Source organism: Lepidochelys kempii, chromosome 27 (assembly GCF_965140285.1).
Source record: "Lepidochelys kempii isolate rLepKem1 chromosome 27, rLepKem1.hap1, whole genome shotgun sequence".
Lineage (NCBI taxonomy): Eukaryota > Metazoa > Chordata > Testudines > Cheloniidae > Lepidochelys > Lepidochelys kempii.
Window position 1 is genome coordinate 15,932,977 of NC_136406.1, and position 20,694 is coordinate 15,953,670.

Below are 20,694 nucleotides of genomic sequence, written 5' to 3' on the forward strand. Positions count from 1 at the left end.
CAGAGAGCCGGCTGTTGGCAGAGATGGGACAGATAGACGGGAACCCCGTGTCTCGCTCTCCTGAGAGCTTTGGTCACTATTTGATGCCACCTTCCTTCCAATCCACGTGATTTACTCCTGCCAATTGACATTTGCTGGGAAAAGGTTCCTTTATCGTTACCTTTAGATTTGGCTTGTTCCTTTTTTAGACGTTCAGGGCAGCAGGTTCTTGTGTTTAAAACCTGCCTCTGCCCCGACACCCTCTGTGACCTTGGGGTCAAGTGACTTGAGCCACCGCCCCGCTAAGTGCCTCAATTTCCCCATCTGTAATGGGGTTAATGATACCGACTTCTAGCCGGGGGTGGCAGCTGGGTGGCTTAATAGTGTCTGTAGTGGGCTTCCCAAGGCTGGGCTAGCAAAGGTTCTGCCGGGTGTTCCAGACCTGGAGCTAATGTTCCCTACATTGCTGCGTAGCCTGGTTTGCCGGGACTGTCTTCTTGCATCTTCGCAGTGCAGCTCTCTCCCTCGGGCACAGCGTCTGCAGGCTTAGAGCTCTGATCCACCCCATGCTGTCTCTGCTGAAGCAGGTGGAATATCCAGGCGCTCACTGCATCTGGTGGCATCCCTGCAGTTTGGTCTAAAGAGTTCCCTGTAGGATCCTCCATGGGGGAAAGCGGTTCCCTGGCCCCCAGGCCTTGTGAGGCACAGGCTGGGAGTCACGCAGGGGTGAGCAACGCCTGTGGCTCGAGTCTCCAAAGTGGAGGCAGGATCAGAGCCTGCTGGGGCCGTGGCTAGCAGGAAGTCGGGCTGTGGAACGTGACCCCTCCCGGCTGCTCTCAGGCCACGTCAATGCTGGTGGGGTTCTCGCGCACCTCGGGCACCCCACATCCTGTGTTGTCGTCACAGAGGAGCGTCAAATCCAGGGCTGAGTTCCCGAGGCTGTTTTCACTGCAAAAAAAGTGTGTTCTTACATCAAGCCAGTTCTCCCCGGTGGAGACGAGGCCCTGGTGTTCTTAGCTCAGTGTACCCCCAAAAACCCCTCCTCTTGTGGCAGCGAAGACGAAGCCTGAAAAGTGGCTCCCCTTCTCTCTCCTCCCTGTGTGTGAAGAGAACTGCACCAACGTCCAGGCCTGGCTCCTCCAAAGAGGAGAGCAAGGTCATTGCTTGCCCTTGCCTTGAAAACTCTCCTCCCCGTGTGGCTGGGTGAAGTTCAGAGCTGGATGGAGCCCTGCAGTGGAGGCTACAGAGGGAGGTCGTCACAGCACAGGAAGGGCATTTGCAGTTTGCGGCTTGAATGTTTTTTTTCGTGTCCCCTTGTTGTACTTGGCATCTTGGCCGGTGGAGAGGTGTGATTATGTGATGGAAAGGAGTCACCGCACTCCAGTGAAGTGCAGGAGGAGATAACCTTGGCACGTCCCTTCCAGGTATTGATTGCCAGCAGGTCAAATTACCAGGCTGGTTTAGGCAGATTTCAGATTTTGGCCAAGTTATCTGTAAAACTCTGCTAGCGTTTGGCAAATCAGCAGAATTTCTCACCTCCTGGTGCCAGGAACCATCGCTGTGTACAGAGGGCTTTCAGTGAAGTCAGCACAGCTCATCTTTGCTTCTGCTGAAACCGAGTTGTTTGGTACAAAAATCTCCCTGAGCAGGTTAGATTTGGTGTTATGATTAAAACCAAATCTTGCCTTATTTCATATGACCATTTCCGCCTGGGAATTTTCTAAAGGATCTGTGGGAGTCAGGCGTGTAAATCTGACTCCTAGGACAGGTCCCAGGCACTAGAGAGAGAAAAACTACAGTTCTGATACACTTCTTAAAAATCAAGGGGGCTTTCTATCGTTTTGCGCATTGATGGCATTTCACCAAATTTCTTTAGGAAATTGTTTCTTCCTCTGCACGATTGATTCGCTTAAGCTGTAACTGCACGTGGAACTGGACCGTGCTACACCCTGTTACAAGCAGCGTGTGTTTCTGTATCTGTCTGCTCTATGAAACTGGGCTAACAGAGTCCAATAGTGAACAGATTTCTTGGGGCCTGTCTCATTTCTGTTATAGCCCAAATCAGTCAGGATAAAATCCACCACTGAATAGTTTTAACCCTCCACAGAGCTGGGTTCCAAAACCAGGCAAATCGTGTGTGTGTGTGTGTGTGTGAGAGAGAGAGAGAGAGAGAGAGAGAGAGAGAGAGAGAGAGAATGCACTTTCTTATTTCATCGGCACATCTTCAAAATGTATGTGGCTGCAGATGTGCTGCCCCCCTTTGCTGACAGACTGAGCCCATGACGCGGCCGTCACAAGCAGGAGACCTCGCTAGTGACACGATGGCTCGGCCCTGCGGCTGTGGAAACGGTTTGCATGGCAAAGACAGAAAAGAAAAAGCCCGGAACATGCAGTGGAAAAATGTTGTTTGAACCAACCATAGAGCTTTAAGGATCTTGAAATCAAAGGGACCTGCAGCTTTTAAAAAATGCTACGCTAACCAGCTCTGGTCCCATGACAGCAAATCTCCCAGCCGCCAGCGTCCGGTATTGCAGTCCTGGAGCTGCGCTTCCCCCAGACGGGCTGCCAAGACTCTGGATTTCAGAACTGGACTCTGCTTGAGGTTAACTTCTTTATTCCTAGAATTGTTTCCCACTCTCCCCTTCGGTGTACGTTAATGCCTGGTGGTTTCTGACTCCCCGGAGCAGAGGGCATGGCTCTCCCACTTTCGCACAGCCACACGAGCACGGGAAGGTCTGCAGATGCAAACCCCATGTCCCATTTCCAAGGCATGCTATGTCATTGGCCCTGGCCTCTTCCCACCCTGGATGCAGCCTTTTGTGCCCAGTTCCTTCCCCGGAGTCCCAGGGACAGGCTCAAGATCCTTTGGCAAGTGACAGCTTGTAAATGAATCTCAAACAAAACAAAAAGGGGGCCGGGCCACATTGGGAACAGCAGAGAGCATCCTGGGAAAATCCTGCTTCCCACAATGTGCTCCGCTCAGCAAGGACATGCTGTCCGATCTCAAAGGAGCAGAAACCTTTGGCCTCCGGCGCCTGCCCCCTTGGCAAAGCAGCTGGACCTGGGCTGAGCAGCAGCGCCCCCGACCGTGGGGAGGGATGTCGGAGCGTCTGACTGAGGCAGAGCCCAGAGGATGGGCTGCCCTGCTGCCAACTGGCTGGTCTGGCGAGAAGGTGGAGAGGGCCCATGGGAACGGCGCTGAGGTCAGAATCCCAGCCCAGCCGATGTTCGCTGAGTCTGGAGGACGCTGAGTGAGCGGCAAAGGGTTTAGGGGCGTTTCCCCCAAGGGCGAGCGAAGGGGGCTCACACGTTCCGTGACTGTTGATGTCCTTGGTTTCCACAGGACTGTGCATGCCTGGGTGCGCGTGCGTGTGTACCCATGGGCGTGCACTGTAAGCACACGTCAAAGCAATATCCAGAGATAATTGAGCAGCGGGGGTGGGGGGCTTAGGCCAGGCCAATCTACTGTCATGCACAGCGGCACAAGAGAATCTAAACTTCCCATCCCATTTGATAGGCCCGTCTGTTCGCTGCCCTGGCTCAGGCCTGAGGCCCATCCCGGGCAGGATCCCATCTGGCCAGTACCACGAGCGTCAGAGGAACGTGCCAGAGACCTGCAGTCAACAGCCTCTGTTTCTAACCCCTGTAGTTAGAGAGCAGCACAAACCCCAGAGCAGGAGGTTTAATATCCTTTCTAAAGCTCTTGTTATAGGATTTACTACAATCGCTCTCCTTAGCTAGGTACTGGTCTAGTCCCTCGTCGAATCTTGCTAAGATCTTGGCTTCAAAAATCTTGTGGCAATGAGTCCTGCCGTCTAATTATGCATTCTGTGAAGTATTTCCTTGCATTGGTTTGGAAAGGCCCCCCATTCTGGTTCATTGAATGGTCCCTTCTTTCTGGGTTGTGAGACCGGGAGAGCAGAAAGTCCAGACCTCCCTTCTCTAGACTACTCACTATTTCCCAGTCCCCTCTTGTGTCCTCTCTAAGGCAAACGATCCCAATATTTTCAATCACATTTCTGGGAGAGTCTTTTCAGGCCCTGATCATTCTCATTCCTCTTCCCCGCACCTCCTCGAATGCTGCAGTGTCCTGCCTGAGGGATGGCCAGTGTGGTGCAGCGGGATCCAGGTGGTGGCTCCAAACTCCTGGGATCCCGAGGGAAGCCCCAGAGGCCTTACACCGTCCAGCCAGGCTGTATTTTTGTAAGGGGAAGTATTAGTGGATCTGGCCTCACTGTGTCTGGCATCCCAGAGCAGGGCACTAATGGTGCAGAGGCCACAGTGAAACTGGAAAGGAACCGGGGGGAGGGTTGAGGTGGGGGGGGTAGTTTAACTGAACTTTTGTGAACCCCGCCCAAAAGGTCGATGAAAGTTCAGGGCCACTTATTGGGCTGGTTGGTGGGTGCGCTGGGGCTGCCCTTCGCCCTTCATGCCGCCGCAGGACATCACTGGGGAAGGGCAGCCCCACAGCGCTCCCCCAGCAGCGGGCAGCACTCCCCTGAGCCCGAGGCCGTGCTCAGCCGGCCAGCCCGTCCCTCTTGGCTCTCAGGACTCTCGATGTCGCTGCAGCTCAGACAGTGAAACTTGAGCTCGTTGGACACGGTGCATTTCCAGAGCGAAAGGCTGGGCCAGGGAAAGGAGCTGATGTGCAGGGCCTGGCGGAGACCGGCGCCAGCTTTCCATGCCGCAGGGATAAAGTGCTAGAACGAAAGCGGGGAAGGGGGGGTCTGAATCAGCCCGTCACTGAGAGAGCCATCTAGGCAGGCAGGGGGCCGGAGCTCGTTACTGTGTAACGATGCCCATTAGGCCTCCGGTTGGTGTCCTTGTTTTATCCCAGGTGCAAATAGGACAGAAGCATCGCTCCAGGCACCCGCCCTGGCATGGATGGGCACGGTCTTGGGTCCGCCGCAAGCCGCCGGGGCTGGGAAGGTGGATGATTTGCCACCTCCTGCCTCGTTAGTGCAGCCCAGCTGGAGGATCTCATGGCCCTTCGGGCCTCACTTTTCAGAGGTGGCCCCTGATTTGGGGCGTCTCCCTTTTTTGGAGAAACTTGGGGGTTTCTAAAACCTCCAGGTCTCCAGAATTTGGGAGCCCAGCGGAAGAGCTCTGGCCTGCGCGGCTTTTCTCCGAGGAGTCAGTCCCTATCTGGGACTTAAACCTGTGAGCTCTGGGTCTGGAAGCAGCTCCCGCGTGAGCTGAAGGAGGAGCCGTGTTCAGCTGTTGCTGCTCTCCCCTTGGCAGGACTCCAGCCATTCTAGGGCCAGACCAGGCCATGCTTCCTTCCTGCCAAACTCATCCAGCGCAGCCCGCATGGCACCCGCCGACCGTGCCAGCGGGCGCAAGTGAAGCCGCGTCCCATTCAGTGCAGGGCTTCAATACAGCGGTGGTGGCAGCCGGCGTCACTCCACTTCAGTCCGTGGGGTTGTGTAGGCACGGGGGAAACGCTCGTCCCAAGAGCGCCCCGAGATCTGGCCAATCCAGATTCGGATCAGGGATGCGTGGGACGGGCAATGTGCTGGCATTAAACCCTTTTCCCAGCGGGGATCAGCCTGGGCCACCGAGATGCCCTGGGCGAGGGGTATGCCATGAGCTAGGGGCCCCTGAGCAGATCCCTCTTTGGCCTCCCGGCCACCTTGCTGGGTGCACCCAGAGCAAAGTGAGGAAAGTGTAGCTGTCTCCTTGGCCTGCTGCCCGCTCGGGCCTAGCAGGTAGACATAGAGGTGGGGGGCCAGGGAGGGGGAGTTTGTTGTGGTTACCATCCCGGGTAGTGACAGATCTCTTGGGGAAACGCCAGCCGGAGAGACTGTCCCAGCCGGCCTGTGGGGTGGGGGTCCTGGCGCTGCACAGAGCCTGCCGTGCCTTTCCTGTCAGACGGGGTCCTGCCACGGGCCCCAGCTTCCGTTAGCAAAGGGAGCTGCTGGGCCGTAGCTGCGGACACATCGCCTGGCCCGAGGGGCCTCCGGAGCCGGGGGTGGGGGGATGTTGTTGGTGGGGGGGGAATGTTGCTGGCATGGGGAGGGAGCCACATGCAGGATGTCAGCGCTGACGCGGGATATCGCACAGGGGACCCCAGCGAAAGCTCTGGGTCCTCATGGATGGGACGTTCTCCGTCCCTAGAGGGCAGGAGGGAAGGGTGGGGTGCATGGGAGGATGGGGGTGGGGTCACTGGGACAGCCCCTCTTTGGGGGCTAGCTGTCATCAGCCAGCCAATAATAATAAAGCCCAGCATACGTCACAGGGGACCCTACAATAACAAACCCAGGTATGCCGCGCAGCACCCCGAACAACTACCGCTAAAAACCCCCAACACCTACATGCAGCCCTGCAGTAACAAACCCCGGTATGCAGCCCAGCACACCCGAGCAGCTCCTCTCTCATGAAAACAGCACCGGTGTGCAGCCCTACAACAACAAACCAATGACTGAAACCCACCACGCATCACGCCCCACCCCACAGTAACCAACCAGGCTGGCAAACACTGTATCTTTATAGCTTGTCATTTAAAAACAGTCAACGCTGACAAGCGGCTGGGGCCAGGCAGCGAGAGGGGCCTGGGGGAGAGGTGTGGGGGTGGAGGTAGCAGCGGCCGTATGGGGAGCTGGAGGAGGGATGCTGATTGGGGGAGAAGACAGTTTTAAGCCAGGCACTATTGATGCCCCCCTGCCCCGCCATGGCTGCACAAGGGGCAGGTTACGCTGAACTGCTGAGGCTGCTCCGGAGAGAGGCTGATGTGCGAACCCATTTGTATCCTACGTACATTCCCGGGAGCAAGGCCAACTTTTACATAATGGATGGAAACTTTTATTCAGCCCTTTTGGAAAAGGGCTCGAGTGCAAAAGCGTTTTGGAGTCCCGGTGGGAGGGAACGAACTGGGCACAGAAACGGAGCCGGGAACTCGCCCAGAAGGGGGCTGTCAGTGGGCCAGCTCGGAGTGGGGCTGGGGGCCAGAGCTGGCTGCTGCTTATGAAACTGTCTCTTTGGGCTGCAGTCGGGATTGCTGGGGAGGTGCCCCTGAGCGAGTGGCGTGGTCGTTCTGGAGAGGCAGGCCGGGCAGCTGCTGGGCACCGTGGCAGGCAGCTTGGGAAAATCCAGCAGTGACAAGCGGCACTAGGAAGATTTGCATGGAAACAAACTCACTGGCACCAAGCTCCCCGCAGGGGCCACAACAAAAGCTGGGCAGGAGGGAAAAGGACATTTCCTGCGTCCCGTCCTGGTGAATTTCCCTCCAAGCCAATGGCTGGAAGAACGAAGAGGAGGATGGCCTCAGAGTTACGGAGAGGAAGAAAGGCCCAGTGCCGGGGCACTAACCTGGCACTCACTGGTGCATCAGTTCCCAGCTTTTCCCTCCTGCTTCGTCGGCTGCTGCAGTTCCAATGGGGATACGGGCACCGAGCTGCCGTCTTGGATAAATAAAGTGTGTGAGTTGTGTGGCTACTGCAGTGATGGGGGGACAGAGACACGCCCAGCTAGACAGGCCGACACGCCCTGGCTACGTGCCATCGAGCGCTGTGGCCCTGCTCGGGAACTCAAGAGACCTCAGTTCTAGTCCCATCTGTGCTGTTGTTTCAATGTATGGCCTTGGGTGTGTCCGTAATCTCATTGTGCCTCAGTTCCCCCATCTATGAAATGGGGAGACGGATCCTGGCTTTCTCCGGCCTCTTTGTCTGTTTAGACTCTTCTTCCTGAGTCTGTCCACACCTGGCCCGAATTTAATACAGATCAGTGAGACTAGTCAGAAAGGTGAGGTGGAAATGCCTGAAGTGCCATGAAAAGCAACCAAGGTTTCTGAACTTATGAAGCGGCTGGGTGACATTTAGGCAAGAAACGTTGGTTTGGTGGAACTGGACAAATCCCTCGTCTTGGCTGGTGAATGAGGAGCCAGCCCAGCTCCGCACTAGTGTCTGTAGGCGGCTGGGAAAGCAGCTCACGCTGCCAGCTTCTCTATCCCCGTTAACGCGCGGTATTTGGGCTTGGTTTAACGGGCTGGGCCTTCACCCAGCGGGGAAGAGGGAATCGCCAGCCACAGCCCCATGTAACGATCTGAGTCAAAGTCTCGTGTTATTCTGTCCTGCTTTGACACTGCGCGTGTGACCCCGGGGAAGGCAGCGCGCCCGGGGGGCTGGAGCAACGCTTCCAGTCTGGCCACGCCTCACCCCCAACAGGAGGTGGGAAGGTTGGTCCAGCCAGGCGCTGACGTCCGTGACCCCTGTACGTCAGGGCTTTGCTGAATCCCTGGGACTCCTCCAGCTTGGGGCTCTGCTGGGATGGCCCCGCTGGGGCACTTCCCGGGGGTGAGGTTTTCGATGGGGGCGTTTGTCGAGTGGGACCAACACGCGAATGCGGGTGTCTGTAGCAAAGGCTTCGCTTGGAGCTGGCCTGGGGCTTCATTTCACAGAGGTCACCACCAGCTGCCGGTGCAGAACCACAGACAGGAGCAAGCTCCACCGAACCAGGCTTGGCCCAGGCTTCCCTGACAGGGTATGCGGCCCCAGCAGCACTGCGTTGGGTGCGGCTCAGCACCGTTGGGCTCTCATGCTGCACGGCTGGGGCATTCGGGGAGAATCTGAGCAGACGCCCTGTCCTCGCTATCCGTGCGCCCGGGGGCCCTGTGCAAAGCATATTAAGTGCACCTGGGAGCCACGTGCTGAGTCAATCCTGTAACAAACTCCCTGCAGCTTTGCACCAGGGCCATCGCCCAACTTACCTGACGCCTCCAGGCAGGGCGGGGGCAGGGATGTGCAGGGAGGGGGAGCTGGCCAGGGGCAGAGCTGTCCCCAGTCCCTGGGTATCGCTCCGCGAGGCTCCTGCCCCAGCCAGCCCGAATCACAGCTCCCCTCTCTCCCTGGCTTTCCGATTTTGCAGATAAGGAGGAGATCGACCACCCCAACAACAGCTTCAGCCCATGTAGCATCCAGGACAGGAAATGTCTCCTGAAGCAGCAGGCAAAAACCCGCGACCGGGTGAACAGCGGCGTGAAGATGAGGAGCAACGGGAACTCGCATCATCGGGAGGAGACGAGGCAGATAGTGAGATGCCCCTTCCTCTCCCCTGGCAGCCCACTCCCTTTGGCTTGGGGGCAGCTGCTGCGCGGGCCTGTGATCCACTCCCTTCACCCCCTGGGGCCTCTCAGTGCCCAGCAAGTGACTGGGGTTTGGGGCTGCAGAGCGGGGACTAGTGGGCAGGTCTGTCGTGCAAGCAGCCAGCATAGGGTAGCTTTGGTTTGCCAGGGCTGCACCATCCTGTTAACCCGGGGACTAGCTTTTCACTGCTCACTGCACCCCAGAAAAGGAAATTCGCTACTGGGGTGGGCTGTGCGCGCTCCCCCAACACCGACCCCGACCAAGGGGAAATGAGCAATGTCCCCTTGGTCCCCAGGCATTACAGGGGCTAAAGCAGGGAGTGGGGCTCTCCAAACACCCAGGGGGATTTTACTCTCATGCTGAGGGGGGGTGGTGTTTGCAGCCATCCCCTCCTCCAGGGAGGAAGCTCACTGCCACTTGGTGGGTATCTGGCCATTGATGGGAGAGGATGGCTCCAGCCTGTATAGGCGGAATGAGGGAGGGGGTCTTCTTCCTCCCCTGAGCTGGGCTCCGATCAATGCTTTCTGTGCAGGCCCAGGGGTCGTGTCAGAGCGAGCTACACCGAGCACTGGAGAGGCTGGCCGCATCCCAGACCCGCACCCACGAGGACTTGTACATCATCCCCATCCCGAACTGTGATCGCAATGGGAACTTCCACCCCAAACAGGTACGGCCTGCGCCCCCATTGCCAGCAGCATCCCCAGCCTGGGTGTCGGGGACAAGGGCAGCCGGAGAGGGGCACACACCCATTGTATAGCTAAGGCTGTGGCTGACCCACAGGCATGAGAATCTGGACTCTTGGGTTCTAGCCCAACTGGGTGACCGAGGACCAAGCTACAGCCCCTAATTTGGGGTGTTCAGCATCCGCAGCTCATTGTTTTTGGCCCCTTGGAAAGCCAGGCCCCAGAGGTCTCAAGTCGGGCCCCCAAACTTAGTGGAGATGACCACGGAAAACATAGCCTTCACCTCCACGGGTCCCGGTCTTCCTGTCTCCAAAGGGGACCCCGGTGCCCGCACCCCTGCCTCGCAGAGGGTTTGCCAGGCTATGAATTAATCATCGCCAGAGGGTGCTTTGGGATCCTCGCCCGGAAGGGGCAAAAGCTGGGCAAAGAACCACTGGGAGCACCCACATGGTGGGAGGCGTTTGACCCGCCTGGGCCAGTTCATCCATTCGCCACTAGCCCGAACGGTGCTGCAGAGAGCCACCTCCTCCGTTCAGCATCACTTCTGCCTCAGGCCCACAGTGGCTCTGCCCAGCACGTCACCTGGCGCGGGTTCTAGTCCCTCCTTGAAACCAGTGGGACTATGGGGCCTGGGCCAGCAAGGTGCAGTCTGTCGGGTTCATCGGGAGCCTGCTGAAGTCAATGGACCCTGTACGGAGCCCATCATGTCTAGAAAGTAGAGAACGGCCCTGGCTGTATTGTTGGACTCGGCTCCCCATGCTCACAGGGCAGGGCCGGACGTGCCTCTCTGCCAGGGCAGGGCCGGACGTGCCCCTCTGCCAGCCCAGGGCCGGACGTGTCTCTCTGCCAGCGCGGCACGGACTAACCAGAGCCTCCTTTCCCATCCGCAGTGCCACCCAGCCCTGGACGGGCAGCGTGGGAAGTGTTGGTGCGTGGACCGGAAAACTGGCATCAAGCTGTCGGGAAGCCCGGAGCTGAAGGGTGACCTGGATTGCCACCAGTCCGTGGACGGCGTGCGAGAGTGACTTGGTGGTAAACGGGGGACAGGGAGATTTCTTTGGCGACCGGCCGGGGCCGAGCCAACCCATTGGTGCTGTTTCTGAGTGGAAAGGAAGGGGACACGACCACAAACAAACCTCGCTGGGTTCGGGGGATGCCAAGATGTGCTAATGCCCTCGCTCCCTCTGCGCCTCAGAGCCGCTCTGCCCTGCACCCCCTGCCCGCGGGCCCCTTGATTCCGACACTGCAATTCTACCCTGGGCTCTGTGCATGGACAGGGGCCGCCCTGGCTGAAAGAGGGGTGGGGGCTAGGCCTCCAGGCCAACATGACCACTAGCAACGAGTAACTGTAGGGACGTCACACTCAGGGGTATGTTACCCCTCAGCCTCTCCGGCCCCTGGCCAGCCTCCCGGTGTGACCCCCCCCCACCCCGCACAACTTCCCACTTTACTCTCGCTTGCCCCAGCCAGCGGGGGCTTCGTGGATTTGTGGCTTTGCTGGCCCTGGGGCTGTCTCCGGGGCAGGCGCGGGAATGTGCTGCAGCAGCCAGAGGGAAGGAGAGGCTCTTTCTCGATCACTTTGCCAAAGTCCGATGATGGAGAGCAACAGACACAGGCTCCCAGGGTCGCCTCAGTGCTGCCGCGAAGTATCTGCCTCATATTAGATGCCGGGTCATGGCCCCGCTCAGGGTGGCTGCAGGACTGTTGGATTCGCAGCCCTACCCCCTACTGCCCCCATTTTTTCAATGTGGTTTCACCATATGGTGTGCTAGGATTTCCCTGCATTCCCATGCCTTCTCCTGTGCCTGCCAGATTAAGGCGTGGGAACTACAGGCTTGTATCTAGGGCCCCAGCACTGGGAGCCATGTCATTGCATCCGAATCTCCGCTTTCATTTGGCAGAAGAAGAAGTAAGTTGCTAACCCTCATGATGGCAGAGAAACGCGCAATGATATGACCCAAGTGCTACTTACGGATGCAGTGAGATCTTCCTGAGTCTTCAGACAGCCTGAAACAAGAGCTCGGACAGGGGGGCCTGCTCCGCTCATTTCAATGGGGTGTTAACTCCAGGCCCTGCCACTCTGGGGGCCCTGCCAACCCCACCCAGCAGAGGACTCTGTATGGCAGGAAGAGACGCGTGCAGTGGGCCTGTTCCCCTTCGCCCCAAACAGATACACCCCAGCAGGTCAGGTAAGTACTGGGGAGGGGGGGACCTTGCTGCCACACCTGCCTGTCTAGGGAGGAGGGGAGTGCCAGCCCTCCCCAAGAGGAATACTAATGGGCTGCCCACCAGGCAGTTCATGTGTGGGTGATTGGGGGGGGTGAGCCAGGAGAGGCCCCCTTGTTGTGATGTGCCCGAGCTCCTAGATTGTGTTGATGTGGCCTGTTGACACACAAGGCAGTGTGTATCTGTGTCAGTGACATACATGTGGGTGGGAGCATGTGGGGTGGGTGACAGGAGACGTCTGAGAAGGTCTCAGGGAGGCAGGTAGCAAAGGACACAAGATCCCTCTCCAGCTTTTCCTGGCTCGTCGCTCGCACTTACTGTGAGCCCCATGAGATCTGCCTCTCAGAGTCCCCGCAGTCATGCGATTTGGGGAGAACTCTGGTGGGCCTTAACAAGCGGGACATTTCTCGCCCTGTTGGCTGCAGGGGAAAGCCTGAACGCTGACCCAGGGGCACCCGAAAGGCTGCAAACCCAGAAGACAAATAAAACGAGACCCAAATCGATCTCTTTTAGATCTCCCTTTTTTTAAGCCAGCCTCGCCGTTTTTGAGGCCGGCCGCCTGGTTTTGGGCTGCGTGGAGCTGGCCCCCCCCACATGCAGCGAGGCCCCAGCGCTCAGCCTCACAGCAGTGCCATTACAGGCAGCCATGAGCACGTACGGGGCGGGGGGAGTCGCAGGGTTATTTCTCAGCACAGCCCAGGAACGCTGTCGCCCCCCAACAATAGGACCTTCCTTCTTATTGCAGAGCTAAGGCAAAGTTTCCCCTGCAAAGCCCTGGTTTGCGGGAGCAGCCGGACAGCGGGCGGTGGGGATTGGCCCCCCTGGAGCTCTCCCGCCCCCTCTAACGGCCAGGCGACGTGTGTTGTGTCGAGGGTTGCCAACTTTCTAGTTGCACAAAACCGGACACCTGCCCCGCCCCTTCCCTGAGGCCCCGGCCCCGCTCACTCCATTCCCCCTCCCTGGGTGGCTCGCCCTCCCCTCCCCTCCCTCACTTTCATTGGGCTGGGGCAGGAGGTTGGGGTGCGGGAGGGGGGTGCGGGCTCTGGGGTGGGGCCAGAAATGGGGGGTGGAGAGTGCGGGAGGGAGCTCTGGGCTGGGGCAGGGAGTTGGGGTGGAGGAGGGGGTGAGGGCTCCGGCTGGGGGTGCGGGTTCCAGGGTGTATCTAGGCAGGCAGAGGGTACATTTGGAGACAGGCTCTCCCTGTCCGGAGAGTCGTATACAGGGCCTGAAATGTCTGACCTGGGCTCCCTGCCTGTGGCGATCTCTGCCAATGACCGGTCACGGGGAGCCTGTGAGCGGGCCCCACTCCCTGCTGGAGGTCTGGGGTTTCAGGGCATGTCCCTGTGGAAGTCAGGGGCGGATCAGATAGATTCGGAAGCAGCTCGTTGTTTCTGGGCGGCCGGTGAGGTCCAGGCCTGGTTTGTTTTCCACTGGAAAACACAACAGGCTGCAGGAGGCAGAAGCCCAGGCAGACAAGGCCCCTGACAGCACAAATCCAAGCAAAACCTGACAGCTTGCTCACCCCCTTTACCCCCTGGGCTCCAGCCGGGGACAGCAGCTTACTGGAGCGAGTGCTGGAGGAACGTGAAGGCGGCAGCTCTTAGTGGGAGCCCAGCTTCGTGGAACAGGATAGAGCCAGGGGCTTTCAGCCTATTCTGCCCTGCAGATCCCTTCCCATCAAGCCCGCCTCGCTGTGGCTGCGTGGAGCTCCGTGGCTTGAGGTACAGCTGCATTCGCACCTTGTGGATACTCTCACAGCTTCTCCTCTTCCTCAAGGGCTGGTTGGGTCCAGCTCTCTGGGCTCTTCTGTTGGTGCCCCACATTGTGGTATCTGCAGCGGCCACCCCACCAGAAGTAAAGCCAACAGTACCAGAAATTTGTCAGTGACGTGGGTTTCCAACAAAAAACGTCCTTTTGGGCTAAATGTAAATCATAGAATCATAGAATCATAGAATCTCAGGGTTGGAAGGGACCCCAGAAGGTCACCTAGTCCAACCCCCTGCTCGAAGCAGGACCAATTCCCAGTTAAATCATCCCAGCCAGGGCTTTGTCAAGCCTGACCTTAAAAACCTCTAAGGAAGGAGATTCTACCACCTCCCTAGGTAACGCATTCCAGTGTTTCACCACCCTCTTAGTGAAAAAGTTTTTCCTAATATCCAATCTAAACCTCCCCCACTGCAACTTGAGACCATTACTCCTCGTTCTGTCATCTGCCACCATTGAGAACAGTCTAGAGCCATCCTCTTTGGAACCCCCTTTCAGGTAGTTGAAAGCAGCTATCAAATCCCCCCCCATTCTTCTCTTCTGCAGGCTAAACAATCCCAGCTCCCTCAGCCTCTCCTCATAAGTCATGTGTTCCAGACCCCTAATCATTTTTGTTGCCCTTCGCTGGACTCTCTCCAATTTATCCACATCCTTCTTGTAGTGTGGGGCCGAAAACTGGACACAGTACTCCAGATGAGGCCGCACCAATGTCGAATAGAGGGGAACGATCACGTCCCTCGATCTGCTCGCTATGCCCCTACTTATACATCCCAAAATGCCATTGGCCTTCTTGGCAACAAGGGCACACTGCTGACTCATATCCAGCTTCTCGTCCACTGTCACCCCTAGGTCCTTTTCCGCAGAACTGCTGCCTAGCCATTCGGTCCCTAGTCTGTAGCGGTGCATTGGATTCTTCCGTCCTAAGTGCAGGACCCTGCACTTATCCTTACTGAACCTCATCAGATTTTTTTTGGCCCAATCCTCCAATTTGTCTAGGTCCTTCTGTATCCTATCCCTCCCCTCCAGCGTATCTACCACTCCTCCCAGTTTAGTATCATCCGCAAATTTGCTGAGAGTGCAATCCACACCATCCTCCAGATCATTTATGAAGATATTGAACAAAACCGGCCCCAGGACCGACCCCTGGGGCACTCCACTTGATACCGGCTGCCAACTAGACATGGAGCCATTGATCACTACCCCGTTGGTTCAGAAATGGGTGGATTTCAGCTAAATTTCATTCCGAAGCATTCTTATCATGTCGAAATGTTCCATTTTGACAGATTCCAAACCGACCGCTTCGACTTTTTGATTTTTACTTTCAAAACGACTTTTCCAAAGGAAATTCCGGGGGATTATATTTAAAAATGAGCTGGAATGGGCGAAAGCAGAACAAACTCTTTCGAATTTATCAAAGCGAATCATTTTGATCAACCCAGAATTAAATTTTTTCGGAATTTTGTTACATGGGACGTTTAATTTTTGCTTTGGTTGGGTTTGGCTCTATTACAGAACAGCAAAAGTCACGGAATTTCCCATGAAATGGAAAATCCAGGCCTGGCCTCGCTCTGAATAACAGTGAGATTTTTCCTCCTCACTTGCAAGCGAGAAGTGGTCTAGGTTTTTTAAAAGTGAGGATCATCTGTAGGAAAGTGCAAGTTCTGCTGTGAATGGGGAGCTATTACAGGGTTGGGGGGCAGAGAGGGCGCTGGGGTTAGCTGTGAGCGTAATGAGGTGCGGTATCTTATCTCCTGTGGCAGTGAGTTCCGTAGTCTAAGCACCAGCTCAGGTCCTGGCTTAGAGCTTCCTGCTCGTCGCTGGAAGTGTCATTGTTCCCATGGAATACAGCTACCGGAGAGGTTCAGGGTCGAGGGGTGGGGTGGGGGGGATCTCTCAGGTAGCCAGGACCAATCCCACGGAGAGCTTGGATTATCAGGCAAGGACCTTGAACTGGGCTCTGTATTTCAGTTTGTTGTTTGGCTTTCCCCGTTTGTGTAACAATGACATGCAGTGTAAACAGCGCACATACACAACCCCTCCCCCATTGCACCACCCCATTGCGCACACCCGTCAGGTGGTGGGTTTTGAATTTGGTCAGCTTCCCGGGTGGGGCAAAGAAACATTTAAAAGAGCTCTACGGAGGTAGAACAAGCCAAACCCCAGGGCCTGACCCACCCCCACCTCCCTCATTGTGAAGTCATTGACAGGCGTGTGAGATGTTCCCCAAAGTGGGTGTGTTTCACACTCATTTTGCACGGGTTATAGATGAGGTGCAGTGTGTGTCTGTGGTTGTGGGGGGGGGGGGGTATCAGACCCAGAGTTTATTATTCTGTTTCTTTGTCAGCTCTCACCTTTCCACTCACCCACCGTCACATAATGATTAGCTCAGCTTGGGGGGGTTTCCCAGCCTAGCCCTGGAGAAAGAGGCCATCCATTGCACCCCAGAAAGGAGAGGGCAGCCGGGGAGTTAAGCAGGGCTCCTCAGGTGGCCAGAAGAGGAATGTGTGTGAAGGTGCGTGTTTGTGAATGGAGCTGGGCTGGCTGAGTGTGTGTTATTGTGTATGTGGGGGGCGGGTCATTAAGTAAACATGCCCCCCCCCTTCCAGAGCAGAATGAATCTCTCCCTTCAGCCAGCCTATGGCTTTTCCCCACCACCCCCTTCAGGCTGCACCAGATTCCAAACACAAACCTTCATCCCCGGGTTCCACCTCGCGCCGGAAATCAGGGGCGAGTTCAGGCCAGGAGTCAACTCTCGCTTATTTCACTTGTTGGCTGTGGTCAGAACAGTGATGTAGGAAGGGCCCTGCCTTCGGCAGCGTTTCTGAGGTCAGGCTGCTGCCCTTCCTGGCACCATTAGGCTTTTACTCCTGCAGCATGGCAGGTGGCTCGGGGAAAGCATCTGTTGTGCCTGGTTCATTGGCCTCTGCGCCCTGACTGCTGGTGGCCACAGAAGAGGCCGAACTTGTAGAATCTGCAGGAGTTTGTGTTGCCGGCAGCCTTGAATTCTAAACTGAGCCACTTTGCTTGGGTAGCCCTTGAGTGGGGACCAGCAGGGGCCCGCACGTCCCTTCATCCAACCCCTTGCTCAAGGCTCACTCAAGCAAACCCTGGGTGAAAAGCGAGGCCCTGGCCCTGGAAAATTCTGATCAGCAGCACACAATGGACTATGGGGTGTAGCCGATCCCCGGGACCGGCCACCATGGGGTGACCTGGTCTTGCTAGCACACCATGAAACCAGCACTGAAATGAGGACAGACTCAGGCTGCCTTTGTGTTCAGCACCTTGGCTGCTTCCAGGAGGGACGGGGAGGGTGGAGGGTGTATTTTCCAGGAGGTTCCTGTAACTCAGCCCTTATCCTATCTGCCCATAACAGTCAGCCCTCTCTTCCCATCACATTCCAGAGTTTCCCGTCGGCTCAGCTTGGATTCCCTCGGCCCCAGACCCAAAGGGGTCTGTGCTGCTGAGATCACAAGGGTCGGGAGCTACCTTCCCCACTGCATTATTGCTAGCCACATTCCAGGGGTGAAATTCAGCCCCGGGCAGAGGGCCAGCACCAGGCCTCTGCACCACGCAGGTCTCCAGTGGGACGTACGTGCTGCTTAGAGCTTGGGCGGGCCTTCTGCGCTGCGGGGGAAGGCCACCCTCTGGGTGTCACAGGACCACTCGATTGCACAAGGGCTAAATCTCTCACTTTTCCACTTCCGGCATGTGGGGAGATTCTGCTGGGTTTCATCTGCCATCCTTTCCTTCCCCCCCTTTCCTGGTGATCCTCCGAGTGCCCGGCTGGGCTGCAGGCCGGTCAGGAACCTTTTATGGGACAGCACACTCAGCAGCGCAGCGGGTGACTCCTCCGTGGACTGAGCTGATACACTCAGCATCATAGCAGGTGTCGTCTGCCTGGACACACCTGGTGCAGTTAGCTTCATAGCAGGTGCATCATTGCTAGACGTGCTTAGTACGCTCAGTAGCACAGCCGGGATGGACCAGCCATGCCTGGCCTCATGTATTCCCTCTGGACACACCCAGGACACTTTCCAGACCCAGATTAAGAAAAGACTTTCCTAGTTGGTTTCCTGAGGAGAGGGTGAGCACCTTATAAAAAGCAACAGACTTTCCCATTTAATGGCAGCCTGGCCTAAAAACTGGTCTCTTTGGAAAAAAGGCATCTTGTGAGGGCATTACATTTTTTGTTCATTAGAAAGCACCCTGGCATAAAGGACTTGACCGTTGTATCGCATCTCTCTTTAGTTTCATGCTGTATTTACACATGCTCATTTATGAGGCTAAGGCCAGCTAATCTCGTCGGTTTCTGCACCCGTGTGCTTTTTTATCGTTTGCTCTTCTGACGGATCCTTCGGTGCCTCGCTCGGAGAACCCTCTCTGTGTAGAGGCTATTGCTTCTTTACCCAGTAAACTTGAAGCTTTAGATTGTCAGAAAGACAACCAGTAATTGCTCTATTTAATTGTCACGGTTATTTAATGTGTTTCTCTTAAATGTACTTTATCTTTACATCGCTGCAAAAAGCAAAAAGCAAATGACAAACAAACCCCACACAACTAATCCTGCGGGTGCTGGGGTGTCAGCTGGGGCCTCTAAGCTGTGATTTTCTATGATATGATTTGTACGTTATATGAAATCCTATATGCTTTCTCAACCAGCCGAATTAAAACAAAAACCACATGTGACTTCACCTCTTCTCTGCCATGTTGTGTTGAAATGTCAGCAAGGGGATTTATCCCCCGCAAAGAGGGAAACCATCTCAGAGCGTCTCCCCCTTCTCTCTAGGCCCTGAGCTGGCTCTCAGGAGCACGCTGGGATTTTAGCATCACAACATGCCTGTGGGGGAGTGACGGGTTAGGCCCTGGTTGCGGATGGGGAACAGGGGCTCGGATCACATAAGGAATCTGGGGCAGAGCTGGGACTGAACACAGGTCTCCTGAGGCCCAGCTGGCCTCCCCACAAAGGGGATCTGGCAGCTTGTTGTCAGAAGGAATCAAACCCACACAGGCAATGTCCAAGGGGGTTTCTAGTCCATCCTCTCAATTTTGGGGCTATCGCTGCCACTGCCTGGGGGAGAATGGGCCATATGAGGCCTGAGCCAGGACCTTAGAATCCAGACCTGATCGGCCTTAGGGGCTACGCAGACCCAGGAGTTCAGGTCAGAGCCACCCCAGCCATCGGCAAGTGTTATGGCAGCTCCGTACTCTCGGGGAACGGCTCTTGCTTGGTGCACGAAAGGTCCAGTGCCCAAACGCTGGCTAAGGCCCCCACCCCCGCAGGGGAGAAATCTTTGATTCCGATCATTGTAGCCAGCACTTAGCAATCGGCAAAGGAGTCATACGCGGACCGGCGGATGCTCTTTCCAAACAGCGTCACAGACTCGCGGCCTGCAAGCGAACGACTCCAAAGTCAGGGAATAAATACAGGGCTGGACCAAATTCAGTACAAAGCAATTGAATCCAGGTGCAATGCAGCCTTGGCTTCGATGAGCTTTCTTCCTGCTGCAGATGGTCTCTGGGGCCGCACGCAGACCGGCGCCACTGGCTCTGGGCTCAGATCGCTCAGGTTTGTCGGACTCCAGCCCGGCTCTGAGACACGCGGTACCTTTGACCCTATTTCAGGCTCTGATACAAAGGGAAACAGCAGCAGCAAAGTCTCCAATGGAAAATACTGACGCTGAGAGTGTGGGGGGACGATCACGAAGTTCCACTCCCACCCGGAGGATTGGTGCATCCTCTCCCCCAAGATTAAAACCAGATCCGATAATGCCCCCCGAGTGTCTCCAGTTTCTTCTGATGAGGCAAAGGTCTCCAGGACCCCAGCTTGAACAGCGAGCTACCGAATAGCGGCAGGGGGGTGTGTGTGTGATGTATCTGGCTGGTTGGAAATCACAAGGTTATGCAATATCCTGTGCCAACAGTAAACACCTGTCTGATACCTGAGTGTGATACATGGGTGAGAAACAGACTCTGTGCGTGTGCGTGTGTGAGACAGCGTCAGTGTGTGAGCTGAAGTGACTCTGGCTCCGACGTGTTGAGCCTCTGGACCCCTACTTTTCAATTCATTCAGATGGGCGCAGCCAGTGCTCAGCCTGTTTGACACGGTTTGTCCCCTAAAGCCAGTGACAATTGCCTAGTTTAAAAAGACTCTCAACCTCCCTCCCCCTCCAGGTCAAACCAGTTTCTGCCAGGCCATGGTCTGACTCTGAACCTTAGCTGCCCCGCTGTTCTTCTCGTCAGGAGCTGCTCACTGGACAGCTGCTCTTAGGAAGAAATTTTCGACTGTTATGGGTCTGTGAAATGAAGGGCAAGATCCTGCCTGTTGTCAGACACGCTCCTGTTCATTCCAGTGGGCGTCTCCTGCACCCTCTCTGTCCCAACAACGTTTGTAAGAAGGCCGGTGCCTTGAGCTGTCACACCATAAAGAGAGACCGACATTAACATCCCGTCTGTCTGTTGGCAATCTTACCTTTTACATGGTACTCTAGTGACACAGGCAAAGAGGAAATCAGTCCTGGAAATGAAGTCGAGCCTTCTTGAGAGGAGAATCACTTTCCCCAGCCAAACCACAAGTCATTGATATAAGAAATGAGCGGCAGCTCGCCTGCTGGGAAGGAGAAAAGTGGAGAAGAATGGGGAGCGCTCATTCATTGTGCCGGTCTCTTTGTGTTTACTGTGTAAACCCCAAAGATAGAGGAATTTGGCTGAGTTGTTAAACCACTGTGTGTGGAAGCAGGAAATGGAGTAAAGAATATGTCAGGATAAGGGTAGCGGGCCGCTTTGGAGTTGAATAAGTTCTTACATACTTCGAAAGCATCTACAGAAAATCGGAGCTGCTCTATTGTATTATTTCCTGTCCGTGCTCTGAAACTGGATAAGCCACTTAACCTGTGCGTGCCGGATGCGCCACATAACAGCGCTGCCAACTCTCACGATTTTATTGTGAGCCTCGTGGTGTTTGG

The 20,694-nt window shown here is 56.1% G+C and overlaps 1 protein-coding gene across 1 annotated transcript in view; it reads left to right on the forward strand.

The window, feature by feature from the left end:
- Window positions 1–12,995, forward strand: part of IGFBP4 (insulin like growth factor binding protein 4) — a 30,354-nt gene extending 17,359 nt beyond the window's left edge. Inside the window, exons 2-4 of the mRNA XM_073326022.2 lie at window positions 8,842–9,005; window positions 9,592–9,726; window positions 10,633–12,995. Of these exons, the coding sequence (XP_073182123.1) occupies window positions 8,842–9,005; window positions 9,592–9,726; window positions 10,633–10,767 (434 nt within the window). The 3' untranslated portion in view covers window positions 10,768–12,995. The remainder of the gene's footprint in view (window positions 1–8,841; window positions 9,006–9,591; window positions 9,727–10,632) is intronic.
- The last annotated feature ends 7,699 nt before the right edge of the window (window positions 12,996–20,694 follow it).